Raw genomic sequence first — 20,528 nt, forward strand, 5'->3', positions numbered from 1 at the left:
TGTATTAGTGTCAACTGAGGGCAGGAGATGGTGGGATTTATTTCTAATCGTTAGAATTTTATCGTTTAAGCAGAAAACATCCGTTTTACTGGAAAACTGTTCATCCTGCTGACAGACAGACAGACAGACAGACAGACAGAGACAGAGACAGAGACAGACAGACAGACAGAGACAGACAGACAGAAACAGGCAGACAGACAGACAGACAGACAGAGACAGAGACAGAGACAGACTGACAGACTGACAGACTGACAGACTGACAGAGACAGAGAGACAGACAGACAGACAGACAGAGACAGACAGACAGACGGACAGACTGACAGAGACAGAGACAGAGACAGAGACAGAGAAAGACAGAAAGACAGACAGACAGACAGACAGACAGACAGAGACAGAGAGACAAGTAAACAAAACATAAGCAAACAAACAAACAAAGTGAAAGGTCGAAGGTTTTTTACATTTTCTCCGAAAATTATTCAGACTGACATTTTTTAGTGTGTGTTATTTACACAAAATAAAACATCAAATGTTTTTGAAAGGAAACTCTTTTAGTTTAATATATAACATTAAACAGTCACATGTTAAATTATGCAAACTTTATTAGCAGGCTAACTGTGTGAGAATAAAACAACATATGTACGAAGTTTAATTAATTCAGTGATAATGAAACAGCACAGAATCATTAATTAAAACCATAATAATTAATTATATATCAATATAATGAATCAGCCTTTTACATAGACGGAAACTGTGCTTTTATTGTGAAGGACCTGCACGGAAGTGGTTGTTGTAGCTTGACTCTCAGATCAAGATGGCGGCTGTTGTCGAGGTGACGCTCTGAGCTCGCGCTGTCATCCGAACCCAGGCCGAGAAAACCCGAATCTCCGGAACCGAATCACGACTAAAGCCGAGTCCGGACGAACCGAACCGAACCGATTCTGTCGTGAAGGTAAAACGTTTTTTTTCTCTGATGAGCATCCTCATCGATGACGTCATAGATTCATGTGATTGACACTTGTCGTATCGATGAACAATTAAAAAAAAATAATATCGATTAATTTCAGATCGATCACACGGTGTGTGAGTCCGTGTATGAGTGTGTGTGTGTGTGCGTTTGAGTGCGTGTGTGTGTCATTCCTTGTGAGTGTGTGAGTCCGAGTGTGAGTCCGTGTGTGTGCATGTGTGTTAGACTGCCATGATCACAACATCAGGTCAATGTGTGATCACATGATCAGTAATTGTAAAAACAGAATTCATCATTTATATACATGTAGAAAAATACATTTATGTATGAATATATATTTTCTGACATACAAAGCATCTAGCAGACTTCAGCAGGAGGTTGTTTCCATGGTAACAGCAGCACCTATTATTGGTGCATCAGGATGGAGCTGCACTCTGAAGCTGAGCTCTGATTGGCTGCTGTCCTCCATCTTCTCTAGGCTCTTTCACAGCTGCTCCCTTCACTGGTTACCAGTAGCTGCCCGCATCCGTTTCAAAACACTAGTACTTGGTACCGTGCTGTGACCGGATCGGGTCCAGTCTACATCCAGGACATAGTCAAACCTCACACCCCAGCCCGTCCACTCCGCTCTGCATCTGCCAATCGACTTGTTGTTCCCCCACATCTCTTCAGACTATAGCTTGGATCAAAAATAAAAAAAGTAGCGCTTTAGTAGCACTTATATGTCACTAACATATCGCACTTTGTAGTTTGTCTTTCTTGAAGAAAATTGCACTTGCTTGATTCTTGTTGTTCTGGTTTGTTCCTCATGGTTGATGCACTTATTGTGAGTCGCTTTGGATAAAAGCGTCAGCTCAATAAAATGTAATGTAATAATGTAAAAGTGGTGTTTATCCAATCAGGACGTTCGTACTGCACATGCTCAGTTTGTTTTATCTGACTCTGATTCGCTGAATATTCACGTGCACAGAAAAATGGAGGTGTGACTATGTAGTGATGTGTTTGTGTCAGCAGGGGGCAGAGTGATCGCAGACATGGACACGACCACATCGATCAAGATGACGACGCTGGCGATCCAGAACCTGTTCGGCTACGTGGAGGAGGAGAACCTGTCGGCTCTCAAAGCTCACTTGGACCGTTTCAAGGAGGTGGACGGACGCAGCGACGTACGATTTTTATTTAATCACTCTGAGATTCTAATTTTGTTTTCTATATTTTTATTGTAGTTTTTCTGCTTCATGTAATTCTGAACATTTTCTTAAATTTGATATTGATTTTTTTCTGTCTGTCTCTCTCTCTCTGCCTCTCTCTCTCTCTCTGCCTCTCTCCTCTCTCTCTCTCTCTCTCTCCTCTCTCTCTCTCTCTCTCTCTCTCTCTCTCTCTCTCTCTCTCTCTCCTCTCTCTCTCTCTCTCTCTCTCTCTCTCCTCTCTCTCTCTCTCTCTCTCTCTCTCTCTCTCTCTCTCTCTGCCTCTCTCTCTCTCTCTCTCTCTCTCTCTCTCTCTCTCTCTCTCTCTCTCTCTCTCTCTCTCTCCTCTCTCTCTCTCTCTCTCTCTCTCTCTCTCTCTCTGCCTCTCTCTCTCTCTCTGCCCCTCTCTCTCTCTCTCTCTCTCTCTCTCTCTGTCTCTCTCTCCTCTCTCTCTCTCTCTCTCTCTCTCTTTTTCTCTCTCTCTCTTTCTGTCTGTCTCGCTGTGTGTCTCTCTGTCTCTGTGGACAGAATGGACAGACACCCCTCATGCTGGCGGCGGAGCAGGGCAGTCTAGAGATTGTTCAGGAGCTCATCAGGAGAGGAGCTAACGTCAACCTGGACGACGTGGTGAGCGAAACAAGCGCTCCTTCTGAACCTCTGCTCTGGTTGCTAGGAAACACAGTCCAGTACTGATCTCTGTGATTGTTTTGTTGCCGTGGTAACACTGTGCGTGCGTGCGTGTGTGTGTGTGTGTGTGTGTGTGTGTGTGATTGTGTGTGTTTCAGGACTGCTGGTCGGCTCTGATCTCAGCAGCTAAAGAAGGTCACATGGACGTGGTGAACGAGCTGCTGGAGAACAGCGCCTACATCGAACACCGAGACATGGTGACAACACACACCTGACACACAACTGACACACACCTTAAACACACTGTGTCAGTCCAGTTGCCAACGTGCAACCTGTACGGATTCTGAAAATATTAGAATGAATCAGAAGTGGTTTTGTCTTAGAGTTGAAAATGTTAAGATTCAGTGTTACAGCTATAGACGTCCCCTTAACTGTTTAACGAGCTGGAGGTGCACAGAACATGTGAAAACGGGCTGACATGATGTGGCTGTGTCTCAGGGAGGATGGACAGCTCTGATGTGGACGGCTTATAAAGGTCGTGAGGACGTCACCAAGCTGCTGCTGGAGCATGGAGCCAACCCCAACACTACAGGACAGGTAACACACACACACACACACACACACACACACACACACACACACACACACACACTGTAGCTGCCAGCATGTAAAAGCAGACAGAGACAGTGATGTATCATCATCTAATAGTCATGTAACACACAAGTTAGTCATGGAGTTCCACAAGGTTCCGTACTTGGACCAATACTGTTCACCTTATATATGCTCCCTTGAGGCAACATCATCAGAAAGCACCACGTACACTTCCATTGTTACTAACTAAACATCTCAGAGAAACACTCTGACCAAGAGTTTTGTCTGTGTCTGTTCGTTGAGGGAACTGTTGAGTCTCTTGACAGTACAGACTGTGGAAAGATCCTTGAGATAATGTGTGTTGTGATTTAATGCTAAACAAATAAAACAATGCGACACAAACACGGAGAAACACTGACACTCATCTCTCTCTCTCTGACAGCAATACAGTGTGTATCCAATCATCTGGGCCGCAGGTCGAGGACACGCCCACATCGTCAAACTGTTGCTACAGAACGGGGCAAAGGTCAACTGTTCTGACAAGGTGAGGTGGTGCTTTGAAGAACCATGGAAATAGGACCAATACATTCATAGGAAGGTCTAACCAACTGTAAATAAATTAATATCGACGACATATTTATTTACAGTCACTGATCGTCTTTATATGTTTGTCACAGTATGGGACCACTCCTCTCATCTGGGCGTCCAGAAAAGGACACTTTGACTGTGTGATGCACCTGCTGGAGAACGGAGCTGATGTCGACCAGGAGGGGGCGGTATGTATGCTTTTGTCACAATAGGAAACTGCCCGGGCCACCCTGGATGTGGAACGGCTGGGACACTGTTCTGCTGCGGGTGTGTACCTGTCACACCGGACGTCTACTGCCAGCTCTGCTGTTCTGCTATGTTTTTACATAGGCTTTGATTTGAAAATTACCATAATTAACAGCATTTTTACTATGATGTCGCTTTACATCAACTTAGTTGAGGGGTTAGTTTTACATGTTGGTCATCGTCCTGTGGTTTTTGCTGAGAGAGAGAGAGAGAGAGAGAGAGAGAGATCACTGTATTTTAAATATATCACTATGTACAAACATTTAAGTTTGTGACATATTGCACAGATAATAAAGATGTCTCTTCAGAAATATTAGACAGAGCATTAAACTGTTGTGAAAGATCATTTTCACAGTTTATTCTGCTGTGAACAGCGTGCGAGACCTCTGTCCTCTAGAAGAGCAGCGCGACTTCCGTGGCTGAGCAGTGGCGCAGCCAGTGTGCCAGGTCTAATTTGTTAATATGGGCGTGGAAATGAAAACCAAGCCTTTCAGCTACTGTTCGGCCTCCAGTGTGGCCCTGGCGTGATGTTTTCACGGGTTCTTCTCTTTTTTCTTCTGGTCAGAACTCGATGACGGCTCTGATTGTGGCGGTGAAAGGCGGGTACACAGAGGTGGTGAAGGAGCTGTTGAAGAGGAACCCCAATGTCAACATGACTGACAAAGACGGAAACACTGCACTGATGATTGCCGCCAAGGAGGGTTACACCGAGATCGTCCAGGACCTGCTTGATGCCGGGACATACGTCAACATCCCAGACCGGGTGAGACAGACACACCACCATATGTACATATATATATCAAAAGGAAGGGTTTAACTATAGAACTATATATACGTGTGTGTGTGTGTGTGTGTGTGTGTGTGTGTGTGTGTGTGTGTGTGTGTGTGTGTGTGTGTGTGTGTTACAGAGTGGTGACACAGTGCTGATTGGAGCAGTGAGGGGGGGTCATGTGGAGATCGTCAGAGCTCTTCTTCATAAATATGCCGACATCGACATCAGAGGACAGGTGAGAACAAGGAACATGAATAAATATATTACCACTGTTACCTGCCATCGTCATCCCTCGACCTTACCTTAACCCTAGTCTTCGACGTCACCATGGACCTTACCCTCATCCTAACCCTCACAATGGTCCTCTCCCTCACCCTTGACCTCCCCCTAGACCTCACCCCTGACCTCACCATTGACCTCCCTTTGTCCTCGCACTGGTAGGTGTTAGATCAGAGAATCAGGTTATGTGTCTCTGTTGTTTCCAGGAGAGTAAAACTGCTCTGTACTGGGCTGTGGAGAAAGGAAACGCCACTATGGTGCGAGACATCCTGCAGTGTAACCCAGACACCGAGACCTGTACCAAGGTAAGACCCGCCTCACCCCGACTCACCTACTGGTCGAGCCTCAGTGTTAGGAGTGTGAAGTTGTCAGCTGCTGTTGTCGACATCACGCAGACATGACATGGTGACTTTGTGACTTTGTAACTTTATGACGTTGTCACTGACGTGGTGACTTTATGATGTGGTGGTGCAGTGACTTGGACGGAGTGACTGTGGTGACGTGGTAATTTTGTGACTTGGGCTTTGCTGCTTCCCGTATCAGGACGGAGAAACGCCGCTCATCAAAGCAACGAAGATGAGGAACATCGACATTGTGGAGCTTCTGCTCGATAAAGGAGCCAAAGTGTCGGCTGTAGACAAGGTGAGAACACGAAGACCGGTGAAATGCAGATTCAGAGGCCGCGATCAAAATGTCATTGATCAATATCAGACGAGCAGAATTTTATTTCTACAAAAATTCACTGATTATTGACATAAAGCAGAAAATCATCTTTATTAAGAACCTGAAACAATTTAGCTTCAACATTTTTTTTACAAAAATGTATTGATCATCAAAAAAAATATTTTCTTTCAAACAAATAAGTAATATCGAAATAAATGCTATTTTAAATAGTTCCAGTTACAATGTGACGGTTATACACTTATATATACAATATATACAATTCAGTAACAAACTGAAACCACAGGCTGATCCAACTTGAGTGAATTTCATTAAGTCATCATGTGACTCAGTGGGTGTGGCCTCCTCCTGCCTGCATGTTCTCCTGACAACGTCTGGACATGAAGCTCCTGAGGAGTCGCAGGATGGAGTCCTGGGGGTTCTCCTCCCAGACCTGGATCATCAGCTCCTGGACAGTCGGCTGTTGGCTGACATGAAGGTCTGTGTGACCCTCCAAGGATCTGCCTCCTCAGACCATCACTGACCCACCACCAAACTGGTCATAGATGATGTTACAGCAGAATCATGTTCACCACGACATCTCCAGACTCTTTCACACCTGTCACATGTGTGAACCTGCTCTAATCTGTGAGGAGAACAAGGCTCCAGTGGTGTCCCTGCTGGTCCTGGTGTTCTCTGGTGAATGGAGCTGTGAGCTCAGGTCCCACTAGAGGACTTCGGCCCTCATGCCTCCTCATGGAGTCTGTTTCTCACAGTTTGGTCAGAAACACACCAGTAGCCTGATGGAGGTAATTTTGTAGAGCAGTGCTCCTCCTGTTCCTCCTCACACAAAGGATCAGATAACAGCTGCTGGGTTGATGCTCTTCTACTGTCCAACTCTCCTGGTGTAACGTCTCCTGGTGTCAAGACACAAACCTTCTTGTGACCCCAGGTATGGATGTGTCCTCCTGGAGGAGCTGGACTACCTGTGCAGCCTGATGGAGCTGCAGGTAGCTCCTCATGCTACCAGCAGTGAGGAGGAGCAGAACCCAGAAGTAGAAGGAGTCAGGAAGGATCAGCAGAGAGCAGCTGTCTGTGGACACCACATTAGAAACATTCCCTGTTTGGGGCTCGTCTTGCTTCTGCCTCCATTTCACCTGTTGTTACTTTGATTTGCACCAAAGCAGAGAAACTGATTCACAACCACTGGTTCTTCTAATGGACACTTTGATCTCTGAAGTTTAACTTTATACTGTGAACATTAAGGTTCACTTACTCTTTTAGAGCAGTTGTTGATAAATTGATCTATTGATTATCAAGGGGTTAACCTCTAACCCTAACCCTTCAAATATATTGAACCCTTTTAACATTTTAACATTAAATATATTCATAATTCTTTCATTTATATTAAATTTAAATATTCTTTTATCATTTATATTAAATTTAAATATTCTTTTATCATTTATATGAAATATATTTATCATTTGAAATATGATTCAATTATGGTTGATATTAAGCATAGATATAATTTTATTGTTGGTAATACTATTTAAAAAAGTGAACGACACAACTTCTGTTAAGTCATCACACATTCAGCTCTTTTCGTCCTTGTCGTCATGTGATCCCAGAAAGGAGACACACCCCTTCACATCGCTATCCGTGGTCGGAGTCGCCGCCTGGCCGAGCTCCTCCTCAGAAACCCTAAAGATGGCCGTCTGTTGTACCGACCCAACAAGGCGGGAGAGACGCCGTACAACATCGACTGCAGCCACCAGAAGAGCATCCTCACGCAGATTTTTGGAGCGCGTACGTTCACTGAATATCATGTAGTAATGTCATCATGTGTGCATCTGAACACTGTATTACCGGTTACCATAACAACACATAATGTGACAGAACACACCTGCTCCTCCTGCAGGTCACCTGTCCCCCACCGACTCGGACGGAGACATGCTGGGTTATGATCTGTACAGCTCGGCTCTGGCTGACATCTTGAGTGAACCCACCATGCAGCCGCCCATCTGCGTGGGTCTGTACGCTCAGTGGGGCAGCGGCAAGAGTTTTCTGCTCAAGAAGCTGGAAGGTGATCATGTGACCACACAACACAAGAACACACCAACACACACCATGTGCTAACCTTCCTCCTTCTCCTGCTCAGATGAAATGAAGACGTTTGCTGGACAGCAGATCGAGCCCTTGTTTCAGTTTTCCTGGCTCATCGTGTTTCTGTCTCTCCTGCTCTGCGGTTCCGTCGCCATCGTCCTCGGCTTCACCGTTGACCCTAAACTGGCCATGGCGGTTTCCCTCAGCCTGCTTGCTCTGCTTTACCTTTTCTTTGGTAAGATTTGGCTCGTTGTGACAGGGTTAGGGGTTAGGTCGATTCCTCTCTGTTCCTGTGGTGTGCAATTAAAGTGTGTCGTCTCGTAGTGGTGGTGTATTTCGGCGGGCGACGGGAGGGCGAGAGCTGGAACTGGGCGTGGCTGCTCAGCACTCTTCTGGCCCGTCACATCGGGTATCTGGAGCTGCTGCTAAAGCTGATGTTCGTCAACCCACCGGAGCTTCCGGAACAAAGCACCAGAGCTCTGCCTGTCAGGTGAGCACCCCGCAACCCTCCAGAGTCTGTCACTCACAGTAGAGTCTAGTCTGTCTTATATTATCAAATTAATTAAATCAATTTAATGAATTCGTTGTTGCAGTCCTCCTCTTTATCATCTTTTCTTTTCGCTGAGTCATGGTTGTGCTGAACATCAAAACAACAATGGCCTCTGACCTCTGTCGGACCTGTCGTCAGGTTTCTGTTCACAGACTACAACCGTCTGTCCAGCGTTGGAGGAGAAACCTCGATGGCTGAGATGATCGCCACGCTGTCTGACGCCTGCGAACGAGAGTTTGGCTTCCTTGCTACACGTCTGTTCAGAGTGTTCAGGACTGAGGAGACGCAAAGTAAACACACACACACACAGACACACACACACACACACAAACACACACTGTAATTATTTTGTTCGCCATCTCAGGTAAGATGAAGTGGAAGAAGACATGCTGTGTTCCGTCCTTCGTCCTCTTCACCGTGGTTCTGGCCTGTTTGGTGACCGGCATGGCACTGCTGGCCATCTTTAAGGTGGATGGAGAGAACCAGACGGTGAATGCCATGCTGATTGCCATCGGCAGCGTGGTGGGTCTGGCTCTGCTGCTGAACTGCAAAACGTGGTGGCAAGTGGCCGACTCGGTGCTGAACTCTCAGAGAAAGAGGCTCCACAGAGCCGCCAACAGGATGCACAAACTAAAGAGCGAGGGCTTCATGAAGGTGAGCCATGTGTCTCTGACAGGACGTCTGAGGAAGACGTCAGTCTCGTGGTTTTAGTTTGACGACGTCTGTTTACAGGTTCCCTCTAAAGCTTCACATTTCCTGACTGTGAGGCCTTTATTGCGAAATATGTCAATCGATAGAGTAACATGACCTTGGGTGTCGTCTTGCAGGTCCTGAAGAATGAGGTGGAGCTAATGGCGAGGATGGCGAAGACCATCGATGGCTTCACGCAGCATCAGACCAGGCTGGCGGTCGTCATCGACGGACTAGACTCCTGCGAACAGGACAAAGTTCTGCAGATGCTCGACACAGTGAGGACGCCACACCAGCAAACACCAATATATATTGCCATGATCATTTTATGTAACATATTTTGAAATTAAGATTTTAGAATCAATCAACAAAGAGCTAGTCACATGTTTATTAAAGTTCAGCTCAAAGAACCTGAACTGGAGAATCAGATGTTATTGAGAATGACAACTTCAATTACATTAATGAGTTATAGCCGCCGCTGCTACAGAGCAACAGTCACATGTTTATCAAAGTTTTTTAATATTGAGATAGAGAGAAATTCAGACGTCAGGCGCTTTCATTTGAAAGGACAGGCGGTGGGCTGTGTGTGATGGGAGGCTAACCCTAACCCAGATGCTGTGGTCACATCTGCGTATTCCTCCTGCAGGTTCGGGTCTTATTCTCCAAAGGTCCGTTCATCTCCATCTTCGCCAGCGACCCGCACATCATCATCAAAGCCATCAACCAGAACCTGAACAGCGTCCTGCGAGACTCAAACATCAACGGACATGACTACATGAGAAACATTGTCCACCTACCTGTCTTCCTCAACAGCAGGGGGCTCTCCAGTGCCAGGAAGATGTGTGCCGCTGCTCCTGCCAACGGAGACACCGCGAACCCCGACGGTAACCACAGCGATACCAGCAGGATGCACTGTACTCCCTAAAACAAAAGCACCAAATACTAATATTTTTATTCAGAGCAGGAAGATAAAACTGTCGACCTGGAGAAGAAAGAGCCTTTAATAAAAGAGTAAAAAAGAAAATTATTTAATTAATAAAATTAAAAGTTTGGATTATGCTAGTGGTTGGTTACGAGTTGGTTGTACAGATCTATAATAATATTATTGATAAAAACAATAGTAATAATAATAATTGAGTCCATAGAAACTCGCCATTCAGTTTGATTTTTATTAGATTGTTAGGGTAGTTGGTTTATCTCCAACTTCTCTCTCTGTCTCTCTGTCTCTGTCTCTCTCTCACAGGTTGGCAGGACGAGTTTGACAGGAAACTGTCTCAGAACAGTTTGGGAGAATTAACCAAGTTCGGCAGCAAGACGACGCTTGCCCGCAGGGTGAGAGAGTGTGTGTGTATGTTGGTGTGATATTGTGTGTGTGTGTGTATGGGTTATTGTGTGTTTGTGTGGGTTCAGACAGATTCAGACAACTTTATTGATTCCATGGAGGGCAATTCATTTGTAGCTTACCCCGTTCACGATCACACAAACAACATCCAATATGATAGGTGTCAAAAAGCACAGGTCAATAAACAAAGAGAGAAGATTAGGGAGGTAAAACAAATAGCAACAAAAGATAATATTAGATAGTAAATAAACATTTGTTATGTGTTATGTGAAAAGCACAGTCATAAAAGATGTCATTTAAAATGGCTACTGTCTGAGTTTCGTCGGCCTGAAGGCATCACCGTGAACTCATGAGACGAAACATGATCAGGTTGGCTGTTAATATTCTTTGTCTCTTTGCTTGAGTCCAGTGATCTTGGAGTGATGACAGTGATATACAGGCTGTTCTTATCTTTAATTAATCCATTGAACCAACAGATTAAAGAAAAAGTTAAATGTGTCTGTGTGTGTCTTCACTCTATTAAAACATCAGAAAAATCAGTTGCATGTTTTGCTTGAGGACACGTGTGTCGAGGCGCCAGAGATTGAACCTCTGAGCTCCTGTTCAGTGGACGATCCACAATCTGAGTAACATTTGATTGTCATGTGTGATCATGTGACCTGGGCTCTGTGTTCAGGACACGTACCGGCGACGTCAGGTGCAGCGCTCTGTGACTCGTCAGATGTCATTCGACCTAACGAAGCTGATGGTGACGGAGGATTGGTTCAGTGACATCAGCCCGCAGACCATGAGGAGGCTGCTCAACATCGTCTCTGTCACAGGTTCATGACCACGCTCCTTGCTACACCAACTTCTACTTCCTGTTTACATCAGTCATGTCATTCTACAGATGTTTTGACAGATGATGTGTGGTGTGTGTGTGAGCAGGTCGTTTGCTTCGAGCCAATCAGATCAGCTTCAACTGGGACCGCCTGGCATCGTGGATCAACCTGACGGAGCAGTGGCCCTATAGGACTTCCTGGCTCATCCTGTACTTGGAGGAGACGGACGGCGTCCCTGACCAGGCCACACTCAAGACCGTCTATGAGAGGTCGGCAGGAGAACTGAGTTCAGCTAAAGGTCAAAGGTCATCATCTGTGTGACATGACAACATTGTGACGTGTCCTCTCTCTCGTAGAGTATCCAAGAACATCCCGACCACAAAAGACGTGGAGCCGCTCCTGGAAATCGACGGAGACGTTCGCAGCTTCGAGGTCTTTCTGTCATCACGGACCCCTGTCCTGACGACAAGAGACATACGCACATTTCTGCCGTGCACCGTCAATTTGGACCCGAAACTACGAGAGATCATCGCAGGTAACATTACGATGCAGTACTTACCACTATTTGGAAAACATCTGTCCTGAGAACTAATTCAGATGTTTTCTCTGTCTGATACAGATGTCCGTGCGGCTCGTGAGCAGATGAATATGGGCGGGGTCACTTACTCCCCCCTCCCCCTGCAAGAGGCTCAGCCCCGCCCCACCTCAGTCTACAGTCAGGTGTCGTCAGCATGCTCACCCTCCGCTTCCTTTAATGGACCTTTTAACCAGCCGCCAGGGGGCATCATTTCCCCGCAGCCTCACAGCAGCTACTACAGCGGCATGGCGGGACCACAGCACCCCTTCTACAACAGGGTTAGTACAGGCTGCACCCTCTTATGTCACGTCATGATGTCACTCATGTGGACAGGTGCAGGTAGGGGTCATGCTGTGATGTCATCACCTGCTCACCTGGTTCACCTCACTCATCGTTGATTTATCTCACTCTGAGGCAGAGGCAGTACCAGCTGCAGCCACAGTGTGACAGCAGTGATTCACCTTTTGATTGGATTGGTTCTTTTTATTTTTGTTGTCCAATCATCTCCATAAACATTATTTTGATTTTCTACCCTTCCCAGCCATATTTCCCCCATCACCTTTACCAGCTGCCACACCCGCTTGTGGCATCCTCCTTTTCATCACACCTTTATCCACGCCCGCCACCTAAAGCGTCGTCAAGCAGGGACGCCACCGCTGCACCTGTAAGTACACAACACATCTGAGAGCAGTGATTGGTCGATTTTCTTTCATGAAGAAGAAACAAACGTCTTCATTATGACCACTCCTGCTCATCTGGGATTGGTCGACTGTTCTCCTGACGTTTTCTTTACATCCACTGTTTCATTCCTTACAACTCTCTCTCCGTCTCTCTCTCACCCTCAATTGAATTCAAGCAAGCAACCCATTCAGCAAGCTTTATTTGAAGGAAAGTTACATTTATCATATTACCAAAGCATCAATCAAGAACATTTATAAGAAGAAATAATAAGACAACATTAGAAGAAGAGAAATGAAAAGAAAAACACAGATGAAGTGAATGTAGAGGCGGATTGTGAGGAGACAAACTATATCTACAGCTGTCGGGTCTTGTTATGTTTCTTCTCTCTTCGGTTGTGACATCACTGACATATTTAACTGCTTCTATGACACTGACACTTGATATTCCTCAAGCAGATGTTGCATTCTGGACAGTTTATCAACATCTGGGACTTTGTCTTAATTTTTCTGAAGAACTTTGTTCTGATGTCCTCATATGTGATGCATTGCTGCCGGAAATGCTGCTCTCTCTACCTGTCTATGTGGACAGAGAGGACACAGCCTAGCCATAGAGACAGACAGGACTGTCTGTCTGTCTCTACCTGCTTGTGTGGACAGAGACTGGACACTGTGTCTGTACAGCTTGTTACACTGTGGAACAAGTTCTCCTGGATGTAGGAGAACAGATCAGACATGAGAATATCACATACATCTCTCGATGAATAAGGCCGTGGTGGCCTTTGTTCGAGAAGAGCGCCTGGTTCACCTGCTGGTTGAGAAAGGGCTGGTGCTGGATGATCAACTAATTGTTGTCTTACCTTTGTTTGTGCCATCTATGGGTATTACCGTGTCAGGTGTTCCCCAGTTTATCCCCAATGAGCTGCTGGAGTAGGTTCTGTTTGGAAAGTTTGCTGGTGGTTTCAGAGCAGTTCGACTGCAGCATGTCCAGTCCCTGCAGGCAGGCCTAACACTTACCCTGCAGGCAGGGCGTTCTTGTATTTAAATAATACATCGCAAACTTTATAGGTGTCATTCAAAGTAAAATATTGAAGCGGTTTCTACACGGTGTAACCTGCCCGAATAGAGAGCAAGCAGCATGCGTTTCAGGCTAACCGCAACCTGAAGCTCACATGGACAGCGGTACCACACAGCAGGCAGCTGAAGATACTGTAACCGGTGATCCTGGTACAATGAGAGAGGAAGCAAACAAGCAGAACAGTCAGAATGTTAATAATGATGATGGGGATGAGGTGCAGGCTAGATATAGAAAAAGTGGACAGACAGAAACTGTGAGAAACAGTCAGGCAGCTGCAACAAGTGAATCACACAGTGAAAAAGCTGAAAATGAAGACGAGAAAATGTGGGTTTTCTATTAGGGTCGTCTATTTGGGATGTTGTATTCTCTGGCCATTGAGCCTCTTTCAAATCTGCTCAGGCAGTTTCTCAATCTGACCATTAAATATGATCATTAAAGAACCTTATCAATAAATCAGATTCAGTTTAAATGAACAAGATGCAACTGTTTTTTTTGTATAAAAGGTGTTTGAACACAGAGGATGAACCCTGACCTATTTTTACAGGACCAACTAATATAACTCATGTTTCCTTTTTTCGCTTGCGTCACTAATGACGGCGTCTCTTCAAATGACTTTTTTAAACATTTAAAATTTTTAACCCAAGTTTTCCTTTTTTTATTTTTACTTGTTCAGGGTTCGGCCTCCATCGTGTCAGGCCCTACTGCCATTCTCCTCAGCTCCATGACAACGGAGGCAGTTTGTGAGCGTGTGCGGCAGATCGAAGGCATCGACCAGAGCATGATGGGACAGTATGCCACCACGATCAGGAAGGTCAGTGACACAACAGCGTTATCGTGTTCTGAGCATGTGAAGCCTAACACGTTTACAAAGATGAAATTATTGATTTTCTTTTTCTTTCATCATTTTTCAGGCAAACGTCAACGGCAGAGTTTTGTCTCAGTGTAACGTTGATGAACTGAAGAAGGAGATGAATATGAACTTTGGAGACTGGCAGCTCTTCAGAGCCACGGTTAGTATGAACACTGAAAACACTGCAACACCACGTGTAACGACTCTGATCATATCGGTTAGGGTTTTAGTCGTCTTCTATGTTCACTTCTCATCGTCAATGTTAAGTCGTTTTATACAGTTTTAAACAAACTAAAGAGACAGTTGCAGAAACAGGTGATAGATTTCCTAAAATCTTATTTATTTAACTTGTATATGCTTTTTAAGTCTTTTTGAACAATTAAATTCACGTCTCACTGAAACAAAATGTTTGCTCTTCAAACTCAGCTGAGCTCAGTCTCTGAAAAAAAGGGTTAGGGTTAGATATTCCTCAGAGGCATCATATCAGCTCTTGCCCTGTTTTGTCGTCAGATAAGAAACACTTTTATGAAGACTGAAACTGAAAATCTGAACTGTAACTAGCTGTAACTAAAGTATTAGATGAGCATTTATTTTATTTTGATACATTTGTGTTTGTCACTTTGCAGCTGATTTAATTTAATCTATAAAGTTATGTTATGATTTATTTGTTGATTATTTGTATCAATAATCAATCTGCTCAGAAATAAATAAAGTGAAGTGGAAAACTGAACTGAAATACTCTGCATCACTGTAATTTTCAACACGTTGTAAATGTGTTGTTCTTGCTGCAGGTTCTGGACATGCGTCATGTAGAGAGTCGGGTGCTGCATGAGGAAGTGGCCAGTGAGCAAGGCAGCGTTGTTGGAGGTAATGCTGAAGTAGGAAGGCGAGTTGTGGCAAAGACTCACGCTGGCACTGCCAACACAGATGCTTCCCCGATGTACAGCTTCAACCTGAGCTTCGAGGAGCTGAGCACCATAGGACTGGACGAATCAACGCGACGCGGAAACTCTCAGTGGATGGTAAACACATGAAAGACGACCTCTGACCTTCTAACCTTGCAGTTGGAATGTGTCAACATTTATTTTAGATTTGTTTATTTGTTCAGACTGATTCTTTAACTCATTCAAAATGATTTTCAAAAACTCAAACGTTTTTCAAATCTATAATTTGAAATAACCCCTAAACCTAAACCTTAATTAGAATCAATAATTTGCACTTGACATATTTTTGATTTGTAATTTTGATGAAACAACCCCAACGACAAACAGGAAACTGAAAACCTTTCTTCTGTCGTCAGGGTGGAGCTCATCGCACCGCCAGCATGACCAGCCTGAACTCCCAAGAGTCATCCAACGACATCGCCAAGCTGACGGACAAGCAGCAATCCGAGTACAGCAACGCGTACCAGGAGTACATTGCCCAGATGGCCCAGCTGGAGATGGGTGGCGGTGGCGGAGAGAAGCCCATTCAACCACAGCCGGGACAGTTTATGACATCATCTTCAGATGACAAGAGTAAGAACGTTGTTGAGCAGGATGGACACAAACCCTTCACTAAGAGGAGTGGCAGCAAGGTGGTGTCAGACACTGACTTCACCTCCAATGGCGATGCCCTTGACCCCATCACGGAGGAGGATGAAAAGGGTGACCACAGATCCTCCAAGTTCCTGCTGACCCACAAAACCTCAGCTGAAAGAGGCGGGCTGTTCCAGGGTGCTGCCGACCTAAAGCTGAAGGCTGGTGGAGGGCTGCGTTACCAGAAGCTGACCAGTGATGACGAAGAGTCCGAAGAGTCCGATAATGCCCCCTTGCTGAAAGATGGCAAGAGGGTTGGAGAACCCAAACTGCCCGGTGGCTCACTGGCGCTGAAGGGGAAGGACTACCTGTCGGACGCCATGCTGGACAAGAAGGACTCGTCCGACTCCGGTGTGCGCTCCAACGAGAGCTCCCCCAACCACTCGCTGCAGGATGAGGAGGCGGACCTTTCACAGCTGGAGAGGGCCAACTTGATTGAGCTGGATGAGGAGAGCCAAGCCAGGAAGCAAGGTCTTCCCAGCAGCCTCAGTGGCCTCCAGGATCCAGCTGTTGCTCGCATGTCCATCTGCTCCGAGGACCAGTGCAGCCTGCTGGCCAGCAGCCCAGAGGAGAGCTGGCCCTCGTCCAAGACTTACAACCTTAACCGCACTCCGAGCAATGTGACGCTCAACAACAACACCAATTCCCAGCAGTGCAACCGTCCCCGCCAGCCTGCAGAGAGCTCTAAGTCCTCCACCAACCCCACCTCCTCGTCCTCCGCTGATGTCATCATCTCCCCGAGCACCGGGACCACCGGATCCTCTGGGACTGCCGCCACCAGACCAGGGCCGAATAATGAGAATGTCCGCGTGGTTCACCTGAAGAGGGGTCTGAAGCCTGGGGACCCGCCAGAAATCTGCGCCGTGTCCTCCGACACTGTCACCTTTGGCGAGGAGCGCGAGAGCATCCTTTAACCTCATCGTAAAAGGTCAAGAGAGCACTGAGGGTCCGGCAGGAGCTGCCTCTCTGCCCTCTGAACCAATCAGAATCTTCTGATCCAATCAGAATCTTCTGATCAGATGATTTGTATTTAAATGTTTGACTTTCAGAGGTCAGAGGAGCGGTTGCTGCTGGTCTGTATGTTCAGTCTTGGTGTTGCATGATCACAGTCATAGTAGATGAAGCTCAGTAATGACATATAGAAGCTGCAGTATGATTTTTATTGTAACATTTACTGTTCATTCATGTCTGAGACGGAGAAACAGAAAATGCATGTGTTTTATTACAAATACTGAATAATGAATTTAACAAAATGTTTGTGAAGAAGCCTCGTCAGAGTCTGAACATTAGACACAAAGTGAAGCAGAGTTGTTATTATTCTAGTGCTGTGCAGTAGCTGCTATGAGCTAGTATTGACATAAGAGCTGTTAGATATCCATATATGTATAACACGTAAGCATTGCTAATGAAACTCTTAAGTGTAGCTGCTCGTATGTGGTCATCTTCAGTGAGTGTGCTGCACTTGTGATGTAACATTAAAGCATAAAATAAGCTGTTGACACATTAAACATGTTTCATTAGGAAACTTAACAATTTAGATTTAATTGTAAAAAAAACGTTTTTATTTTATTCTGAAATAAAAAAATTTCCGCTACAAGAAAATATCAGATTCATGAAATGCAAAGTGATTTAAAATGTTAACGTGTTTACGTGTTTGTGTGTTGATGTGTTTCCTGCTACATTACATGTCATTTAGCAGACGCTTTTATCCAAAGCGACTTCCATTTTGTGAATTCAACATCTACTGTATGTTGGGCCGTTCAGGGTTCAGCATCTTGCCCAAGTACACTTCGGCATGGGCTGGGATTTGAGCCGCTGACCTTCAGGTTAGGGTTAGCCCTAACCCTCATGTATCAGGTAAAAAGCAGTGAGTGACGCTCATTAGACCTGAAACTGATCATTGATCAAATATCAATTGATCACTAAATATTGATCACAAATCAAACATGAATTGATCATTTGAGGGAAAATAATAACCCACGTTTTAGAACGAACAACTATAGTAAACAGATGACATTAACCCTGGTGGCTGGCTGCAGTATTGATCATAAAACCCTCCAGGTTAGCAGATGGTACAGGGACCAAACTCAAAAAGTAGACCTTAAGTAAATGTTTGTCCAAGATGGTTTCTGTCATTTCAGGTAGTTCTTATCTCACTGATGTTTGTTCAAGTGTTTCTGATCTGTTTGTTTTTAATTAGTTAATTGATGATACTATGTTATTGATCATCATTGGTTCCACATGATCAGATGTGAAAGTTTAAACCTGAATTGGAATGAAAACGTGAAAAGTAAAATGAATTATTTATACCAATGATGATTATTTGACTTCAATAATATTGATCAGTGTCAGATCTGCTGAAGCTGCATGTTGATGTAACAGATGTTTTCCAGTGTTGTGTTTGTGTTCGTCACCTTAGTGCTGCTCTGATCATGTGACTTTAATAAACTTAAATAAATGTTGAAAACTGATGCTGCGTTGATTGATTTTCTTTTACTTTTATTAGGGTTAGGATAGAGGTGCGTGCAGTTGCCGTAGCAAAGCAGGATGCAGGCTGTGTGGATGGTGATGCGTTGAAAGCACACCAAAAGCTGGGATGCCTCCTTTACAGTGAATAATGCTCCAAAGAAGAAATACAACTCCATCATTAGGATTAAAGTGGTTTCATTCAACTGAAAAAAATTCAATGACATGAAACATTTAAACAAGCAGCCAGTGTGACCTCTGTGGCCGGTGTTCTCCCACAAAGATTTCCTGGAGACTGGTCAGTGTTGTGGGCAACAGGTGTGTATTGGCTCTGTATATTTTCTATATTTTTTTGAGTTTGTACAACCTTGTTAAGGTTTTCCATTTCTTAGGGTTAGGTGAATAATGTTATCCAGCGCCTGATTTAACAGGAGCACTGTAATGCACGGGCCATACAAGGACCTAAGGTGCTCCTAAACTGATGATACAGGTATTATAACAGTCTGAAATTACAGATATATAGACATAGAACTCTGAAAATACAGTTAAACGAACAATTTACATAGCATTAATAAACAGAATGGTGTCCCAGCCAGTGAGAATAATGTCAACCATTCTGTCTATGTCCTGGTCGGTTTGCATGCTTATATCTCTGCACTCGTCCGAGGGAGGGTCGTTGCTTAGTCAGGTAAGTAATAGGACAGTTTTGATTTTAATCTGTTAAGCTGGAAGCCCGTCGCAACGTTTAGGGTTTAGGGGTTAGGGTTAGGGGTTAGGGTTAGGGTTAGGGTTAGGTTAGGGTAGGGTTTAGCGCTCCCATAGACAATGAATGGGGTTAGGGTTAGGGTTAGGTTAGGTTTAGAAAAATATCTCGATGACTCCCTGCTTCGTCCGACGACTGGGCAGTTTGAACTAGGAGTCAAAGGCAATGCACTGGCCCACGCACGTCATCATGACTACTCTCCATTCTCACCTATCCCCTTTGCCTGAAATGGCTTTTGATATGAGTTGGTTTTTAATATGAACGTTATTTTGTTTTGGGATATTGTTCCTTTAAAAAAACTGGTTTAAGTTTTGTTGATATTTTAAATCTTTCATTGTAAGTGCTTTCTGTTTTTGTTTTCTGTATTGATATTTCATGATTTATTGATTCTCATTCCATTGTTTGAATTATTGGTTGTTTAATTTTGACGGAGTTGGTTGGACTATTATTTCTATAGATACTATTTTAATTTCCTAATTTTACATTATGGAACACATCATCAGTAGTGGACCTCAGGATCATCGGGTGTTTCGGCCATCATCACTAGACACCCTCTCCCGAGGAAGGCCCCGCCAGGGTTGATCAAGCCCCAGGGTGTGTCCAACTAAGTTTTATTATAATCTAATTCTAAGATAATTTAGAAAAGGATTCACGGTTTTGTTAAGGATCAACTGGTTAGTATTAGAATTAATATTAAGGATAAAATGGTTTGGGTTTGGATTAGAGTTAAGATTAATATAAAGGATTAAAAGGTTAGGTTTAGGCATGGGGTTAACTGGTTAGGTTTAGGCATGGGGTTAACTGGTTAGGTTTAGGCGTAGAATTAACTGGTTAGGTTTAGAGTTAAGGTATTGATTAAGGTTAGGATAATGGTTAAGATTAGAATTAAGGTCATGTTGAGGCCTCTGGCTCTGGCTCTGAGTTTCAGCCCCTAGTGGAGACTCTGGGGATGACATCCTTTAAATTCTGGTTCTCTTCAGTAGGTGGAGTTGGATAAATAACTGAGTCATACTCACTCTGCTCAGTGCCCAGTCGGGGTTGGGACATCGGTTTCATCCTTCTGTTGGTTTTGGAGAAAGGCCACACGCCGTGAAGCTCAAACCTCAAAGCTCAAAAAGTC

The 20,528-nt window shown here is 44.6% G+C and overlaps 1 protein-coding gene across 3 annotated transcripts; it reads left to right on the forward strand.

Annotated features, from left to right (window-relative positions):
• Positions 1-794: 794 nt before the first annotated feature.
• kidins220b (kinase D-interacting substrate 220b) lies at positions 795-18,650 on the forward strand. 3 transcript variants are annotated; one of them, XM_047338105.1, is made up of 29 exons: positions 795-949; positions 1,976-2,130; positions 2,680-2,778; positions 2,937-3,035; positions 3,277-3,375; positions 3,812-3,913; positions 4,047-4,145; positions 4,769-4,966; positions 5,112-5,210; positions 5,461-5,559; positions 5,798-5,896; positions 7,543-7,720; positions 7,833-7,997; positions 8,073-8,252; positions 8,342-8,507; positions 8,706-8,857; positions 8,932-9,221; positions 9,395-9,535; positions 9,904-10,141; positions 10,501-10,589; positions 11,276-11,420; positions 11,527-11,689; positions 11,777-11,955; positions 12,040-12,275; positions 12,539-12,661; positions 14,426-14,563; positions 14,664-14,762; positions 15,394-15,624; positions 15,903-18,650. In XM_047338105.1, exons 2-29 carry the CDS (start codon positions 1,999-2,001, stop codon positions 17,091-17,093), a joined length of 5,229 nt encoding a protein of 1,742 aa, XP_047194061.1. In that variant the 5' UTR covers positions 795-949; positions 1,976-1,998; the 3' UTR covers positions 17,094-18,650. The 3 variants fall into 3 exon arrangements, with proteins under 3 accessions (XP_047194061.1, XP_047194060.1, XP_047194062.1); XM_047338104.1 differs by having other exon boundaries at positions 1,979-2,130; XM_047338106.1 differs by lacking the exon at positions 12,539-12,661 and having other exon boundaries at positions 1,979-2,130.
• The last annotated feature ends 1,878 nt before the right edge of the window (positions 18,651-20,528 follow it).

The sequence above is a fragment of the Hippoglossus stenolepis genome, chromosome 20, assembly GCF_022539355.2.
Source record: "Hippoglossus stenolepis isolate QCI-W04-F060 chromosome 20, HSTE1.2, whole genome shotgun sequence".
Classification (NCBI taxonomy): domain Eukaryota; kingdom Metazoa; phylum Chordata; class Actinopteri; order Pleuronectiformes; family Pleuronectidae; genus Hippoglossus; species Hippoglossus stenolepis.